This window comes from Lonchura striata, chromosome 32 (assembly GCF_050655825.1).
Source record: "Lonchura striata isolate lonStrDom1 chromosome 32, ASM5065582v1, whole genome shotgun sequence".
NCBI classification, from domain to species: Eukaryota; Metazoa; Chordata; class Aves; order Passeriformes; family Estrildidae; genus Lonchura; species Lonchura striata.
The window spans coordinates 2,135,824-2,152,685 of NC_140734.1; the positions used below are offsets into that span (position 1 = coordinate 2,135,824).

Genomic DNA, 16,862 nt, shown 5'->3' on the forward strand with positions numbered 1-16,862 from the left:
AAGGTAAATGGATCATGAGTGAGCTCTTGTCAGAATGACATTGATTATTCTTTTAGGAAAGACACACGGAGTACTTGCCTCCACCACGATCTAGATTCTCCAAACCATCATTCACCAGATTTTCCATATAAGCCATTTTATGATACCAATCTAGAAGGGAGCAAAGACCAGAACCAGTTCCTGATGTGCTGGGATCCCTCTCTGCCTGTGGGAACTGGGCACTGCAAGGGGTTCAGGTAAGGCCATTGGATCCAGATGTGAAAAGACACAGCCAAAGCTGCACAGGGGTCTGGGGAACTCAGGGCTGGCTCCTGGCCACTCTCCATTCTCTTTTCAGGCCCTGTGCAACATCCCTGGGAGGGGTGGCATGAGTACCCCAAGGGCCATGGGGCCCTCTCCCTCCCACAGAGGGAAACATCCCTAAAGTCCTGGGGATAAGTGCAGCATGTAGTGCCAGAACCATTCCTTCCCTCCTGCACTCCCTCTCTCCCTCCCTCTGTTGGAACTGCTCCCCCAGCCCAAGGGCTCATACCCAGGCCCTGTCGGGACACACTGGAGCCTTCATCTCCCCCTCTGCCCTTTCCCCACCATGGGCACCCCGTGCAGTCACTCCCGGGTTTTGGGATGTGTCTCCCATGGAGGGACCCCAGCAGGACTGCTCAGTACCCTGAGTGCCCTGAGCATAACAATTCCTCTGGGCTGTGCCAGCCTTGTCCAGGTTGTGCCGGCTCTGCCAAGTAGCAGAGAGGGCAGCTCAAGGCTCAGCAGGGCTCAGGCCCAGAGGCACAGCAATTACCTCCTGTGACTGTGCCTGGCAGCGCCTCCCTTCCTGCAGCAGAGGCTGCCAGTGAGCCACTGCTTCCTCTGGGAAACTCAGCCTTCAGCACAGCCTCTCCTTCCATTTCTAGAGGAAGGAAAAGGGACAGCTGGATCAGGTGGGGCTGTTCACCAGTAGGAAGGTGGCATCTTCAGGAGGCAGTGAATGTCAAAGTAATGGTTAAGAATTAGGAAATCTCTAAAAACTATTTGGGTGGCCACAGCTCTCTGCTCTCCAAACAGGTGCCCTTTCTGATCAACCCAGAGAATGGGAAATTGCAGGGCATGTCAGACCCGTGCTGCAGTTTGGGCTCCCTGTCAGCTGGTGCCAAATGCCTTCCTGCAGAGGCTGGGGAGAAGCTGCAGCCAGCCCAGGCTGGGAAACAGCCCTGCAGGTCCTGAGAGCAGCAGCAGGGCAGCGAGGCTGCCATGAATCTTTTCCAGCTGTGTCGGGCACAGCCTGTCCAGATGTGCAGGGAATGCCCCTGGCTGCTGAGTCCCAGGGGAAGCCTGAGAGAAATCACCCACCTTGTCCTGCCTGTTCCATTTCCTTCAGCATTTGCCTCATGTTTTCAGATGGCTCATGGTGCTTCTTGTATCCTGGAGCTTTTATGTTCCCTGTTGGAGGACCTTAGAGCAAAACATTTCCATTTCTCAGTGGATTTTACAAAACCAGTGCTCAGCCTGTGGAGTCAGCAGAGACACACTACTCACCCCTGCGATAGGAGCTGGGCTTGCGGGCAGTATCCATAAAAGGAGCTGGAGAAGTCCTCCCTGCAGCCACACCTGTAACTCAACAGCCACAGGAGCTTCTGTCATTGCTGCAGATCTTGCACAGGCAGCACTGAGCCCCAGGAGCAGTGAGGGGATGGCCCAGGGTCAGGGCACACACGTGCATGGTTCTGTCCTGGCACCTGCAGCGATGCCCCCCTGGCCGAGCTTTGGGCTCTGAGCTGGCAGCTCTCGCAGGGGGAAAGGCCTTGACCTACCCTCACCATCTCCCAGAGGCTCAGTGATGGGGATGGGTTGGGAAGCTGCACCACCTTCACCAACAGGTTCAGCTGCAAAGAAAGGCAGGACAGAACAGCTCCCGTGATGCTGCAGGAAATCCTCAGGCTGCACCCAAGGCTCAGCCCCGGGGCACAGCCCTGGGCCCGGCCCCTTCCCTCTCTGCTCTTCTCTGGGGCTGCACAGAGCACACAGAAGGACACTCTGGCATTGCGCACAGGAGGAAGATGGACAGCTAAATGCTCCCTCCTACTGACAGCAATCCTGTGGGATAACTCAGGGCTTGAGAAAGGAGCAGGGCAAATTTTCCTGAATCCATCAACCTTCAGAGGAACTTAGGACAGAAGGGAGCTCTTGCCAGATTGACACTGATTATTCTGTCAGGAAAGGTACATTGAGAACTTGCCTTCAGCATCTGGAAAGGTCTTGAAGTCGTCATTTACCAGCATTTCCAAATCACCCAAGTCATGATACCAATCTAGAAGGGAGCACAGATCAGCCCCATTTCCATGGTGTGCTGGGATCCCCTTCTGCCTCAGGGAACTGGGAACTGACAGGGGATCAGTAAGGCTGTGGGAGCCAGGTGGCAATGGACACAGCCAAAGCTGGAAAGAGCCTTGGGAACTCTGGGCTGGCACCTGGTCACTGCCCACCCTCTTTGCAGACGCTGTGCAACATCCCTGGAGGGGTGGCTGGCACAGCCCAGGGCCCAGGAAGGCTCTCTCCCTCTATCAGAGGAAACCCTCCCTAAAGCCCAGGGGAAAACCATCCCCAGCGCTTCCCGGGGAGCAGGGAGCGCTGTCCTGGGAAAGGGCAGCCAGGCTGCCGGCTCACCTGCTCCCCGCGCTTGCAGCGGAGCAGTCTGGGCAGCCCTGGCAGGCAGGGCCACGGCCAGGAGGAGCAGGAGGAGGAGGCGCAGAGCAAGGGCCATGGTGCCTTGCCCTGTGCCAGTCCCGCCGCTCTCGCTGCCACCACTGTCCTGAGGCCGCTGTCCCAATGTCAGCACCACTGCTGCCACCGCCGCTGCTGCCGCAGCAGTTGTGCTCCAGGACTGCCTGCTGGGGCCTTGTGGTGCTCTGCAACCACGGGGCTCTGGGACCTCTGTGACCTCAGAGCCTGCTGTGCCCTCAGCCTGCTGTGACCCCAGAGCCTGCTGTGACCTCATGGCCAGGCTGGAGTTGCCTGGGGAGTGGGTTCTAAATTCTCTGGGAGTGAGCTCATCCTGCCCAGCAGCTCTGCCCAAGGGCTGTGACACAGTCCCAGCCCAGCTGATCTCACAGCTTAGGGCATGAAGGGATGGAGAGCAGCCCGGCCAAGAAGGATTTGGGGCTGCTGCTAGATGAGAGGCTGGACATGTGTCAGCCATGTGTATCCAAAGGAAAATGCCCAGCAGGTTGAAGGAGGTGATTGCACCGCTCTGCTCTGGTGAGACTCCACCTGCACTACTGTGGATGATGTTTTATATTGCTGGCCTGGGGTTTATGTACAAATGAGGAACGGAACAGGACTGCTGAGGAACACGTCTCGAGCTGTTTCTTTTCTAGCATCAGTCTCATTACATCGTTGTGACAATGGGTAGATGCCAGCAACTCACATGCCCGGCAGCAGACAAACAACTTAATTTTATAACATACTTTACAAGATTTTGACCAGTCATACAAAGCAAAAGCATACTGACAATATATTTATCCAACCACTATAAGGACACGTACCTTTTCTTAAAAAAATGCTTGCTTCTTTCCAATACAATACCTACTTGTATTTTAAGCCTTAAAACCCAATGTCCAGAGCTCCATTAGTAAGCTTAGAACTTCCTAATATCTTGCTAGATATACTTTTCTGTAGCTTAGGGAGTCATTCTAGCCACATGTTAATACACAGACCATTGTTCCATTTGTCCTAACTTTTCTGCTTCTTACATAATTTTTCTGCTGACAAATCTTAGTGCTTAGCTTTAGTTGCAGTTTTGCTGTCTCTGAGGCCTGCCTTTTGCAGCTTTCCCAAAACCCTCTAATTTTAAAGATTCATGCAATTTACAGCAACTTTGGTGAGCCAGAGAGAAGTTTGATAAGAGGATCCATGTTTACCCCAAAAGAATTTTCTACCAAGGGCGTTGATATACAAACCAAGAAAGAAGGATGAATAAGAGAAACCTGCAACTGCCTATTCCAATAAGTACTTTGCTTGTCTCTTGTGACCAATGAGTAAAGTGTAAACTTACACGCTTTGTAAGAATGTAGGAAAAGCATGCATGCTAGAATAAAAACAGGCTTTGAAGCCTTCTGGAAATGGAGTGTGTTGCTTTGCATTGTCTCCATCTCTACCACGACAAGAGTACTGCATCCAGCTCTGGCTCCCAACACATGAAGGACATGGTTCTGTTGGGTCTAGTCCAGAAAAGGGACAAAATGCTGTGAGGGCTGGAGCCCTTCTGCTTTGGAGATAGGCTGGGAGAGCTGGGGCTGTTCCTCCTGGAAGAGAGAAGACTCCAGGGAGACCTGATTGCTGCCTTTCAGTACCTTCAGGGTAAAACTGATGGGACAGAATTTTTAGTAGGGCCCTTTGTGACCAGAGCGAGGGGGTTTCGTTTTAATCTAAAAGACGGTCGATTCAGACGAGACAAAAGAAACCCATTCTTTAAAACTGTAGGCTTTGAAACCCTGGCACAGGTTGCCCAGAGAGGTGGACATCAACCCTGCAGACATTCGAGCTCGTGCTCTGAGCAGCCTGACCTAGTTAAAGGTGTCCCTGCTCACTGCAGGGCATGGGACGAGATGGCCTTTAAATGTCCTTTCCAACCCAAGCCATTCTGTGCTCCTGTGCACCATCAAAGCAGTGCTGGATTAGTGCTGGGCTGATTATGCTGGCACCTGTATTTTGGTAGTTGTGCCATTTAGCAAATGGCCAAGAGAGGATTGATGGGCTGGGCAGTGAAGTCTGCAAATAACACACAGTGTGCTCAAGGAGAAACTGGAGAGGAACACGGTTTCCAGTTCAGACCAATGCCAGCATTTTGCTGCCCATCCCATCTTAAGAAATAAAGGAATGTCCTGAAAATCCCTTTCTTGTGTGGGTGTACTCTTGGCTGTATCAGTACTTGTGTTCTGTAGAACAGGTAAGTTGTTACAGCTTCTTGCCCCATTTTATCACTGGATAAAACCCAAATACTGCATTGCTCCCTGTCTACTTTCTTCCAAGTCAAGGCAAATTTTGCTCATTATTGAGTGGGACATAATCATATGTTCACAAGGAAATTCTTGTTGCCATTCACACCATGTTGATTTGCTCTAATCAGACTGCAACTAAGGCCTACCTCTCACTAGAATTAATGGTGATGCATCGTGAGGCAAAGTGTCAAGTAATTTGTCCTGGTGTCTGGCACTGCAGAGGGTTTTTCTGTACTTGAATGACATTTGGAGACAGCTGTAGTCTACCATACTTCTGGCATCGTAGGATTGAAGAAACAGCCTTTGAAACAAGATTTTATCCTTCCTTCCTCCTCCTCCTCCCAGGAATATTGATCTCTGAGGTCTAAGGTCTTCATCTGCCTCACAAACGTTGTTTTAATTCAGAACAGGCATCCAGGCAGTGAGCCACAAATAAGGACTGTGGTTGTGAATCTTGAAGCAGTACAGGTTTATATCACTAAAAGTAATAATCCGTTTCCAAGGTTAAGCCAAGCACTTCCCAAATAACTCCACCTAACCTCAGGGACGTTTCCACATGGATCACCATAAAAGTTGGCAGTGGAAGTTTCAGAAAGCATCACCCCCTTGTCAAAGCTTGGAGTGGGGAGTGAGACTGTCTTCAAAATTAAAAATGCAGCTTTCTGAGATCTTTATATTCCTAGAAAAATAGAATCAGAATTGTTCATATTTGGAGCATTAATTAATGAATGACAAATTGTCAATATCACTGCTTGGGGAACAAAAAAAAAAAAAAAACATAAATAAAAATAAGTTTACATGTAGATAATAAGTAAACCGTAATGCTAAGAGAAAAACCAGACCTGGCAAAACCAAAAGGCTGTTTCATCTGTCTCAATACAAAAAAAACACAATTGACTAGAATCAGAGATCCTCAAGGCCATTACTAGATACGGGAACTTCCAGGTATTGAGAAAAAAATGAAGGAAACAGTAGTGTGCAATTCACAGAGGTAACCTGGAATTTATTGTTGGACTTGTTGGAAAAATTTCTGAGAGCACACTGGAAAACAATAGGGACTGATCAGACAATGTGTAGGCATTTCCAGCAGTGTGAGGGATGTTTCTGGGACCAACTGCAGGGAAGAAAAGCAGCACACAGTTACAGGGACGATTTCTTTTCTGGCTGTAGAATTGATGACGGTCTGTCCCCCTGGGGCTGGGGGAGCTGTCACAGGGCAGGGAGGGCCAGGGCTGGCAGGGGCTGCTCAGGGATGGGTTTGGCCCCTGTCCCTCCAAGCAGCCACGGCCCAAGCAGCTGCGCTGGCCCCGGGCTCTCCTGCCGGCCTGCTGGGCTTTGTTGGGTGGCACAGCCTGTGCCAAGGGGCGGCAAGGTGCCTGCAGGCCCCAGCTCTGGGCAAACAGAGAACGTCCTGGCCGTATCCATCGTGCTGCCAGCTCAGCAGTGCAGCACAGCGCGGGCTCACGCTGCCCATTGCTCCCACAGAAATGCTTGGCAAGTCCAGTACAAATGCCCTGAATCCACCGAGCACCCCAGGAATTGTCTGCCCCCAGCATGTGCACAGGTCCTGCATGATAGGCACAGTGGTGACACTGTTCACTGTGCCACTTGTGCTGATGGGCTGCTATCTTGGCATTCGGAAGCTGTACAAGAGCAGATGGTCAGTAGCTGATTTTCTCTCCACTTTTCTTGTAGCTCTGCTCATAGCACTGGTAGTCTGACTCGTAGTCATGCTGCAGTGGAGCTGTTGCCAGTCCATGGCTGTGCAAAGAACTCTGCTGAGGGTTCTGCTGCTGCCCAGTGCTTTCCTTGGCCTCTTCATTGCTGGGCCTTGTCCTGGGGGGCCGCTGGGGCTGCAGCCAGTGCTGGCTCCCCCTGAGGCTGCCTGGCCAGGAGCAGCCCCAGGGGCACAGGGCAGAGGCACAGCAAGTTCTCAACAGTATTTGGGCAACACAGTTCAGGACAGGACACTTCTTATTTAGTAGCTCATGTAAAGTTTCATGGTAACAGTGATGTTACCGCACAAGCAAATTTGTTCCCATTCTGTGTTTAAAGAAATCCAACCTGATGAAGGTTTGGCTTTGGCCTTGAGGCTTTGCTCTTTGTGTGAGCTGTTCTGGATTGATTCCCACTCAGTCTTGGAGCCAGTTTGGGGTGAAGGCTCATCCCAGCCCTGACCCTTGGCAGTTCTGGGCTCAAAGGGACCGCCAAGGCTGCAGTGCACATGACGGGGGTTCAGGGCTGTATTATCCAAGGACTTTGAGAAGTTTAAATAACTCTATTTTTACCACATCGTTTTCTTCATGGAATTCCTTCTCTTTTTTAAAACGTAGTTTTAACAATCTTAGTTTTAAATAAACCTCCTTTTCCAGAGCTTATTCCAATTATTTGATATAGTGAATGATGACCTAATTACTCCAATGAACTAGAAAACAGTAAGTACAGTATAATAGTGGAGCTATTTTTGGATAAGAAAATAATCCTAGTGACTAGAAAGCTATTACAGCTTCAAAGCAGCCTTGGGACTAGAAACACATGAAGGCCCCCACCCCGAGAGACATTACCACTTCAAGTAACATGGTTACTGACAGCTTTGCACCACTACAGAGTAAGCACAACCAAAATCCAATCATTACAGGTTTTTTCTTCTTTCTCGGGCCTCACATGTGGTGCCAAAAATGGCTTGTTTAGGGTAAACTTGGGAGACAACTTTTGCAGTGGTTTTTTTAGAAAGCAGATTTAATTGGCCCATCCCCCAACTGGTATGGGAAAAAAAACTTCTTTGGAGAGAAGTGGCAATAAGAGAAGGAGTTAACAAGAATACAACTTCTTTATTGCTAATGTTCAATACTAAATTCTGTAATCTTAGGCTAACTAATCCTATGCTTTTAAGAAATAATCATCTACTCAATCCTAACTTGAAGAATCCTAAAACCTTAACCTTGTTTTAAAATAAAACAGCTCGGATTCATAGATGTTTACTTGCTGAAGCAGACGACTGGTGCCAGGACTCCACTTGCTGCTTGCCAAATTCAGATACTCATTGCTGAATGTGGGACAGCTTTTTCTAGAGGTACTGGCATCTGCTGTTCATCTCAGAGTAGCTGGGGCTACCCTAGGAAGGAGAAATCAAAAGAAAATTAGGGCATGTCAACATTTCTGCAGAGTTTAGAATTTCATGACCTTTTCATTAAAATAGCCTTGAGGCAGACTCAGAGGCTACCGAGCCAGGCCAGTCTGGTTTTATTAATGTAAAAAAATAAAATTACTCTCAGTATGGAGAGTTTTGTGGAAGAATGGCTTCGTGAGAAAGGACATGACTACGTGCAGTTAGTGAAGCAGTAGCTGAAAATTGCACAGTGCAGCAATAGCAGATGTAGCAATAATATCTTATGTCCTTGGCTAAGCTGGTTCTCAACAGTAGAATGTTCAGCAAAAAGATAAATGTAAGGGAAAACAAAGCAAGCTTAGAAAGCTCCAAAGGCGGGGTTGACCTGTTTTTCATACACCAATGATGAGCTTAAATTTTGCAATATGCATGAGCTTCATTATAACGGGTATAACTATACATGTGTGCTTGAAATAAACTGAGACTTGTTGACATTATAGAATGGACTTGTCTCCCGTCATTTTTTCCACAAAATGGTGACCCGATCGACGTGATAGGCGCCACGGTGGAGTGACGAAAAAGGGTTCGGGTCCTGATGCAGCCAGGACGGCAAAAGTGCTGAATTGAAATAGAGTGCACCGTGCCCCAGGTGACTGCAGAGGCAAGCCTGGCCGATACGTGCTGCCGACGACCTCGGAGGGCTGCAACAGCGCTGACAATATAGGTATGGAGAGGCAAGCAGCATATGATTTATTTACTGCATTCTTGCAGAAAAGGCAGATTAAAGGCATTGATTTGCAAAAAGATCTTCCAGGGTTATTAACATATGGGTATTCTAAGGGGTTCTTTGTAAATCCTCATACAGTACATGAGTTGTCTGAGTGGCGTAAGTTTGGGGATAAACTATGGGAGGAAGTTTTAGATGATGATAAGACAGCTAAAAAGTTGGGAAAGTGGTGGAAGATAGTTCACAATGAATTATTACAACATCAGGCAGAAAAGAAAGCTGCCGAGCAGAGAACTTCAGCACTAGAGAAAAATAGAGGTTTTAGCGGGGAGGATTGGTTGCCTGGTGTTTCCATGCCACCTGCTGTGTCTACAGTGGAGTTACCTCCCTTGCGACCTGTGCCTGAGGACACGGAAACAGAGTCCCGTTGTGAGCCCACGGCTCCTCCAGCCCCCTCAGAACAGAAATCGACAGTTCGTCAAAGTTTGTCTGCCAGTAAGCCGACCCCTAGGGCAGAGTCTGACCTAACGGAGGCTCTGGCCAGGGAACGGAGGGAAGTTTGGGCGACTTTGGCAAGAGAGGAGCTGGACAAAGGAGATGGGCAGGCTTTGGAACTAGCAACAGAACTGGCTTGTCCTGTAATTTTTCAGCAGCAGGCAGGCGGGGGGTTAACAGCTCAGATTACACCGTTAGATTGGAAGTTGTTGTCACAGTTGCGAGCTACAGTGAGTCAATTTGGAGTTACTAGTGAACCGGCTAGGCAGATATTGGATTATGTTTGGAGTACTAATATATTGCTACCAGGAGATTGTAGAAGTCTTGCTAAGCTTATTTTCTCGCCACATCAGAGGCTTTTGTTTGGTGCACATTGGCAGGCAGAAGTTAATGAAGCTGTAGCTATACAAAGACAGCCTGGAGATCCTCTTCATGGAGTAACTATGGATGAATTGATGGGCTTAGGACCATATTTTCGCACTGAGGCACAAGCTATGCTAGGACCTGAGAAGTGTCGAGAGGCAATGCGACTAGCTCGAAGGGCTATAGATAAGGTGAAAGACCCGGGAGGTTTGCCAGCGTATATGGGAATTAAACAAGGAAGGGATGAGACTTTTGGAGCATTTATTGATAAGGCAGCGGCAGCAATAGAGAGAGCTGGAGTGCCTGAGTTTATGCGTGGATCATTGTTGAAGCAGTGTGCTTTGCAAAATTGTAATGCTTCTACAAGAAGTGTGTTAAACACATTAGGAGCTAATTGGACTATAGAAGATGCATTAGAGAGGATGGCTACTATACCAACGGGGCAGCAGGCATTTTTAGTTGAGGCTATTAAAGAGCTGGGGGAGGGATTAAAAGAGCAGGCAAAAGCTTCACAGACACAAGTGTTAGCTGCTCTTGCACCCCTCCAAGCGTCAGTAGCAACCCAGGGAAATGTTTACGGCAGTCGTATGAGATGTTTCCGATGTGGAGGGACAGGACACGTTCGGCGAGAATGCTCTGCTGCTGGAATATGGTGTCCTAAGTGCAAATCGGATACTCATAACATTGCTGCCTGTAAGAGGAGACCGGGAAACGCCCGAAACAGCGCGAACAAGAGCAGCCGCGCTCCGACACAAATAGCTGCTCCAGCTTGTCCAACAGGACACCTTGCGTCCAGCCACAAGAGGGAGCCTCGGGATGGACTTGGCAGCCGCAGTAGAAGTGACTTTAATGACACCACAGCCGCAGAAGGTCCCCACTGGAGTTAATGGACCTATTATAATCGAGGGCAGGACAATGGGAGCTTTGTTATTGGGAAGATTGTTGGCCTCTATGCTTGGATTATTTGTGCTGCCTGGTGTCATTGATGCAGACTATACTGGTGAAATTATGATTATGGTTCATACTCCATTTCCTCCTATTCGGATTAATAAAGGACAAAGGATTGCTCAATTGGTTCCTCTAGAGCAAGTTACTAAGGCTGTATCCTCACGGAAAAGCCGTGGAGGAGATGGATTTGGATCTACAGGAGGTTTGACTCTATTAACTTTGGATCTGAATGACAGACCAAGAAAAGAGGTTTTGTTGGAATATAAGGGACAAAAATGTATGCTTACAGGTTTGCTGGACACGGGTGCTGATTCAAGTATTATTGCACCACAGTGTTGGCCTGCACATTGGCCTTTACAGCCAGCTGCTACAGCAGTAACAGGAGTTGGAGGTTTAACTCTTGCAAGTCGCTCGCCACCTCTTACTGTTTCAATAGATGGTAAAGTCATAAAGGCAATATTTTCTGTTGTTCAGTTACCACCTACGGTGCAATGCCTAATTGGGCGAGACATTTTGACACAGTTAGGGGTTGTCCTGACAAATGAGCACCCTTTGGGATAATAGCCATTGCTTGGACTTTCCCGATTCCCATAATTTGGAAAAGTGATGAGCCTATATAGGTAAAGCAATGGCCTTTAAAAAGGGAAAGTCTGCAACATGCTCATGCCTTGGTCACTGAACAATATCAACAAGGGCATCTGAAATTATCTACAAGTCCTTGGAATACCCCTATCTTTGTGATAAAGAAAAAGTCAGGGAAATATCGCTTGCTACATGACTTGCGGGAGGTTAATAAACAGATGGAGCCAATGGGTGCACTACAGCCAGGTCTGCCTAATCCAGCAATGTTACCTGAAGGATGGCCTCTATTGATAATAGATCTCAAAGATTGCTTTTTCACAATTGCTTTGCATGACAGGGATACAAAGCGCTTTGCATTTACTTTGCCAGCTCTGAACAGAGAAGGTCCAGATCAAAGATTTGAATGGACGGTTTTGCCTCAGGGTATGCGTAACAGCCCTACTTTATGTCAACTTTACGTAGATTCTGCATTACAACCATTGAGGCAACAGTGGCCACAAGCTATCATTTATCACTATATGGATGATATTTTGATTGCTCAGCCTAAGTCATTTACAAGTCAACAGGTTAAACATGTACAAAACTTGCTGGGACGTTTTCAGCTTGTTGTGGCCCCAGAGAAAATACAGTTAACTTCTCCTTGGAAATACTTGGGATGGACATTGTCTCAAAATTTGGTAACACCTCAGAAATTAGAACTGAAAACACAGATTGTTACTTTAAATGATGCTCAGAAATTACTAGGTGATTTACAATGGCTTAAACCTATAGTGGGCCTTCCAAATGAACTGTTGGATTCTCTTAGACCCTTATTGAAGGGCACAGACCCAACAGCACCAGTGACCCTTAATCCTCAGCAGAAAAGGACTCTTCAGCAAATTACAGACTGTGTGGTTCAGGGTCGTGTACATCGGCAAATACTGGGAATCCCGCTTAATCTCACTATATGGTGTGGTGAAAAACATTTGCTGGGAGCTTTAACACAGCTAGAAACAAAAACGGGGGAGATAAGGGTGTTGGAATGGCTATCCCCTCCACTTCAGCAAACAAAAACTTTAATTCAAAAAATTGAACTGTTAGCAGCTTTGATAAAACGGGGTCGTGAGAGAATTTTGCAGGTTGATGGGCGAGAGCCTGAACTAATACAGATTCCTATGAAAAAGGACTCTTTACAATGGTATTTGGTCAATAGTGAAGAATTGCAAGAAGCTCTGCTAGGAATAGGAGGTGCTGTCATAACTGAAAGTATTAAAAATCCTCCATTACAGTGGATTGGAAAATTGAGTTGGATGGTTCGGCCACAGCGAGAAAAGGAGCCGATTCCTGGTGCAATAACGGCATACACAGATGCAGGGAAGAGGTCAAGAACAGCAGCAATTACATGGCAGGAGCAGGGAGTCTGGAATCATGAAATTCTTACTGCAAATGATTCAGATACCCTTCAGACCTTGGAGTTAGCAGCTGTGGTATGGGCTCTAACAGTCCTGAAGGGGCCTTTGAATATTGTTACAGATTCCTTGTATGTAGTTGGTGTCGTGGAAAGAATAGAGGACGCTGCTATCAAGGAAGTACGAAATCAGAGACTATTTGAACTGTTCATACAACTTCAAAAAGCAGTAAAAATCCGAGAACATCCTTATGCTATCATTCATATAAGAAGTCACAAATGGGAAATTGGTTTAGGAGAGGGTAATGCTCGGGCAGATAAGCTCGTCACAGTGACTCAAACTTCTCCTTTATCAGGGCAAATGCTTGCTAGGGAGGCACATTCTATGTTTCATCAGAACGCAAAAGGGTTACAACGGGAGTTTGGAATATCCCATGCAGATGCCACTGCTATAGTGAGAGCTTGTCCTACCTGTAGTCATCATAATGGGGGTCATGGCATGGGATGGGGAGTTAACCCACGAGGTCTTTCATCTAATGAACTCTGGCAGATGGATGTTACTCATGTAAATAGTTTTGGTCGCTTGAAATATGTTCATGTTACTATAGATACATATAGTAAATACATCTGGGCAACAGCTCAAGCTGGAGAAAAAGCATTACATGTTATAAGGCATTTGTGTAGTTGTTTTGCAGTAATGGGAGTGCCAAAGCAGATTAAGACAGACAATGGTCCTGCATACATTGGTGGCAGGGTGAATAGATTCTTAAAATCATGGGGAATTAAGCACATTACAGGAATAGCACATTCTCCCACTGGACAAGCAATTGTAGAAAGGGCAAATAGAACCTTGAAGAGATATCTGGAAAAACAGAGAGATTGGAGATGTTCAGGAAAGACTAATGAAAGTGCTCTTTGTTCTTAATCATTTGTGTGTATTTGGGGATTCAGAGGCACCACCTGCAATGGTACATTATGGACAAAAAGAAATGAGAAAAAAGGGCAAAGAAGTATGGGTCAGGTATAGGGACCCTAAAACAGGTATTTGGCAGAACCCAGCAAAGGTCCTATATTGGGGAAGGGGATATCTTTGTGTTTCCACCCCTACAGGTTCACTCTGGGTGCCAGCAAAGTGGACTAAACCAGCTCTGGATGAGTCGTCTCTTAGCTCGCCTGACGGATCAGGACCAGAGGAGAATTGAAGAAAAGCTGATTCGCACAGTGGGACCTATTCTTCAAGAGATAAGAGGACTTTCCCCAGTGACTGATCAATTTTTGCCTTCAGAGTTAACTTTTACAGCAATTGTTACAGCTATTGAGGCTTTACAGACTGTTCATATTCCAGGACCAAAGAATCCTGAGTGTCTTAGTTGTGGGAATTTTAATTGTAACAGTTGGATTGCTTTTGTTTGTGGGGGTTGTAGAAAAACATACTGGGAAGATCAAGTATTTTTAAAACGACATTTTTGGTGTAAACATTGTGACTTTCAAAAACGAGGAGATTCTTGGCAGAGAGATTTAATACGAGACACAGGCTTAGGAGTTGCTATAGCTTTACAGTTATTTGAAGCACCAGAACAAAAAATATTAGCTTTTTATAGGTGGGAAGCAGAACACGCTTGTGATAGATTAATTAAGCAAGCAAATTCAAAAGTTTTATCAACAAGGTGTCAAAAGCAAGTGAAGGTATCTATAAGATCTTATTTAGGAAAACCAGTAGTAGGAAATCCAGACATAGAATTAGATAAGCTTATTAAATATGTGCAGACATTAAAATTAAAATCCAAGCAGAAGAAATCATGAGAGCGATAAGGTGGATAATCTATTTTGTTCTTTTGACTAATCTTTGTCATGGACTAATAGAATTTAATCAGCCCAGAGAAAATATTTGGGTAACCTTGGCTAACATGACTAATCAAAGTTCACTATGCCTTAGCTTGGGAGGAGTGACAAATCCATTTCGTACCTGCCTAACAGGTGTTCCTGTCTGGAGACCAGAGGAATTTTGTGGGTTGATAAGGAATCAGACGCTTTGCAAGAATTTTGCAAAGGTGAAAGGGCCAGACAAGAATATTGGTTATACAGAAGCTCAAAGAGATGGCTATAGGCAATGTTTGTTGATACTGTCACTTAAAGAAACATTGCAATCTCCACCAGAGGAATTAGATCTCTTTGGAAGTGCTAATGCTAGTTTAGGGAATGTTTCAACAGGAGGATGGTTTAGCTTTGTTCCATTGAATTTGCAGAGTGTAAATAACCCAAGAAACAAATGGGCTTCTCTAGACTCTTCACTGGATTCAGGTAGGGTAGCATCACAGTTATATTCCAACTGTGATGGTTCCAAGATAATCAAACCCTTAAGGTTGCCAAAGGGTGTGTTTTTGATTTGTGGAGATAGAGCTTGGAATGGAATTCCGGTAAAACCACAAGGGGGACCCTGTTATCTAGGAAATCTAGCAATGTTCCATCCTAATATATCCTTGCTAATGCAATGGGACAGGCTAGGGAAGACAAGGAAGAGGCGTGATGTGCATGACTTAAAATGTGATCAGGTTGGACAACCTCAATTTTGGAGTACTTTAAAACAGGTTATAGTGGCAACCCTGTTACCAGGAGGAGCTGCCAAAAAGGCTATGGTGTTAGCTGAACAATTGGGATGCTGGACTAAAGATGAACTTAACAAAACATCAGAGATTTTAGCCATGCTTGCTATGGATGTACAAAGTGTAAATCATGCTGTACTGCAGAACAGAGCAGCCATTGATTTTTTGTTGTTAGCCCAGGGACATGGATGTGAGGAATTTGAAGGAATGTGTTGCATGAATCTCTCTGATCATTCTGTATCAATACATGCTAAGATTAAAGAACTACAACAGGGCCTTCATCAATTAAAAGAAGAAGATGGTCTAGGGATAGAAGAATGGCTTAAAAGTTTAGGGATTGGTCCTTGGCTAAGAACTTTTATCATGTATGCAGTAGGAATCTTGATTGTTGTTTTACTACTCTTGCTGATTTTGCCCTGCCTGTTTAACTGTCTTCAGAAGCTGGTGGAACGCATGGTTCAAAAGATGTGGACAACTAACTTAATGGTCCAAAACAAAAACGGGGGAAATATGGAGAGTTTTGTGGAAGAATGGCTTCGTGAGAAAGGACATGACTACGTGCAGTTAGTGAAGCAGTAGCTGAAAATTGCACAGTGCAGCAATAGCAGATGTAGCAATAATATCTTATGTCCTTGGCTAAGCTGGTTCTCAACAGTAGAATGTTCAGCAAAAAGATAAATGTAAGGGAAAACAAAGCAAGCTTAGAAAGCTCCAAAGGCGGGGTTGACCTGTTTTTCATACACCAATGATGAGCTTAAATTTTGCAATATGCATGAGCTTCATTATAACGGGTATAACTATACATGTGTGCTTGAAATAAACTGAGACTTGTTGACATTATAGAATGGACTTGTCTCCCGTCATTTTTTCCACATCTCAGTTTGACTTTGGACGTATTTTTCTTTGTGAGCCACCATCCTTCTGGGCTGTTGTGTATTACAGACCTAAAAACAAACTCTAGACAAGTCTGAAACCACAACAACAACAACAACAACATCTCAAAGCACAGCAGCTCCTAAAGAGGGCAAAACTCATTAATGCTTAAAGCCACTGAAGGGAGTCAAACCTTCTTCAATCCCTTCTCCCTCAAATCAACAGGTGTGAGGTTTATCAAGCTCATGATACAAACCCAAGATGAGGTGGCAATGAGAATAATAGATGCCACATCCCAACACTGTCACACCAAAGCTTCTGCTCCTCTGGGACTGAAGATCTGGTTCTCTTTGCAATGACAAAAACTCATTCCACATGGGAATAAACACTTCAAACCATCCTGAGATAAATATTTACAAGGCATAAATCTTTAACAAGTTAAAATTCAGTACAAGGACAGACAACAACATATGCCAGGGATGCATCCCAGGCCAGATGCACCTGACTGGTGTGCAGGATAAGTTTGAAAATAAAACTCCAGATGCCTTTCAACAATTTGAGAGGTTCCCAAGAAGCAGTAGCTTCGTCCACTGGCCTCTGCCCAGTGACATTTGCTAGCAAGAGCCCGAGCACAGGCCTCACTGCACTGCTGCCCTGCAGGGCCAGGCTTGCCCTCAGCCTTCCCCAGAGCATCCCTGGCTGTACCCAGCGGGGCCCAGGGCCCTGCCTGCTCCAAAGGCCACAGCTGCCCCAGAGCCCCAGAGCTGCAGGAGCCTGCCTGCCC

General features: G+C 46.2%; 1 protein-coding gene across 1 annotated transcript; it reads left to right on the forward strand.

Annotated features, from left to right (window-relative positions):
- The first annotated feature begins 8,259 nt into the window (after nucleotides 1-8,259).
- On the forward strand, nucleotides 8,260-16,257 carry LOC146764604 (uncharacterized). The gene has a single exon (XM_085564105.1). It carries the CDS (start codon nucleotides 8,827-8,829, stop codon nucleotides 10,570-10,572), a length of 1,746 nt encoding a protein of 581 aa, XP_085420231.1. The 5' UTR covers nucleotides 8,260-8,826; the 3' UTR covers nucleotides 10,573-16,257.
- The last annotated feature ends 605 nt before the right edge of the window (nucleotides 16,258-16,862 follow it).

What these genes read in the sequence shown, in the direction of transcription:
- LOC146764604 (XM_085564105.1), top strand. Translation starts at nt 8,827, where the DNA reads ATGGAGAGGCAAGCAGCATATGATTTATTTACTGCATTCTTGCAGAAA.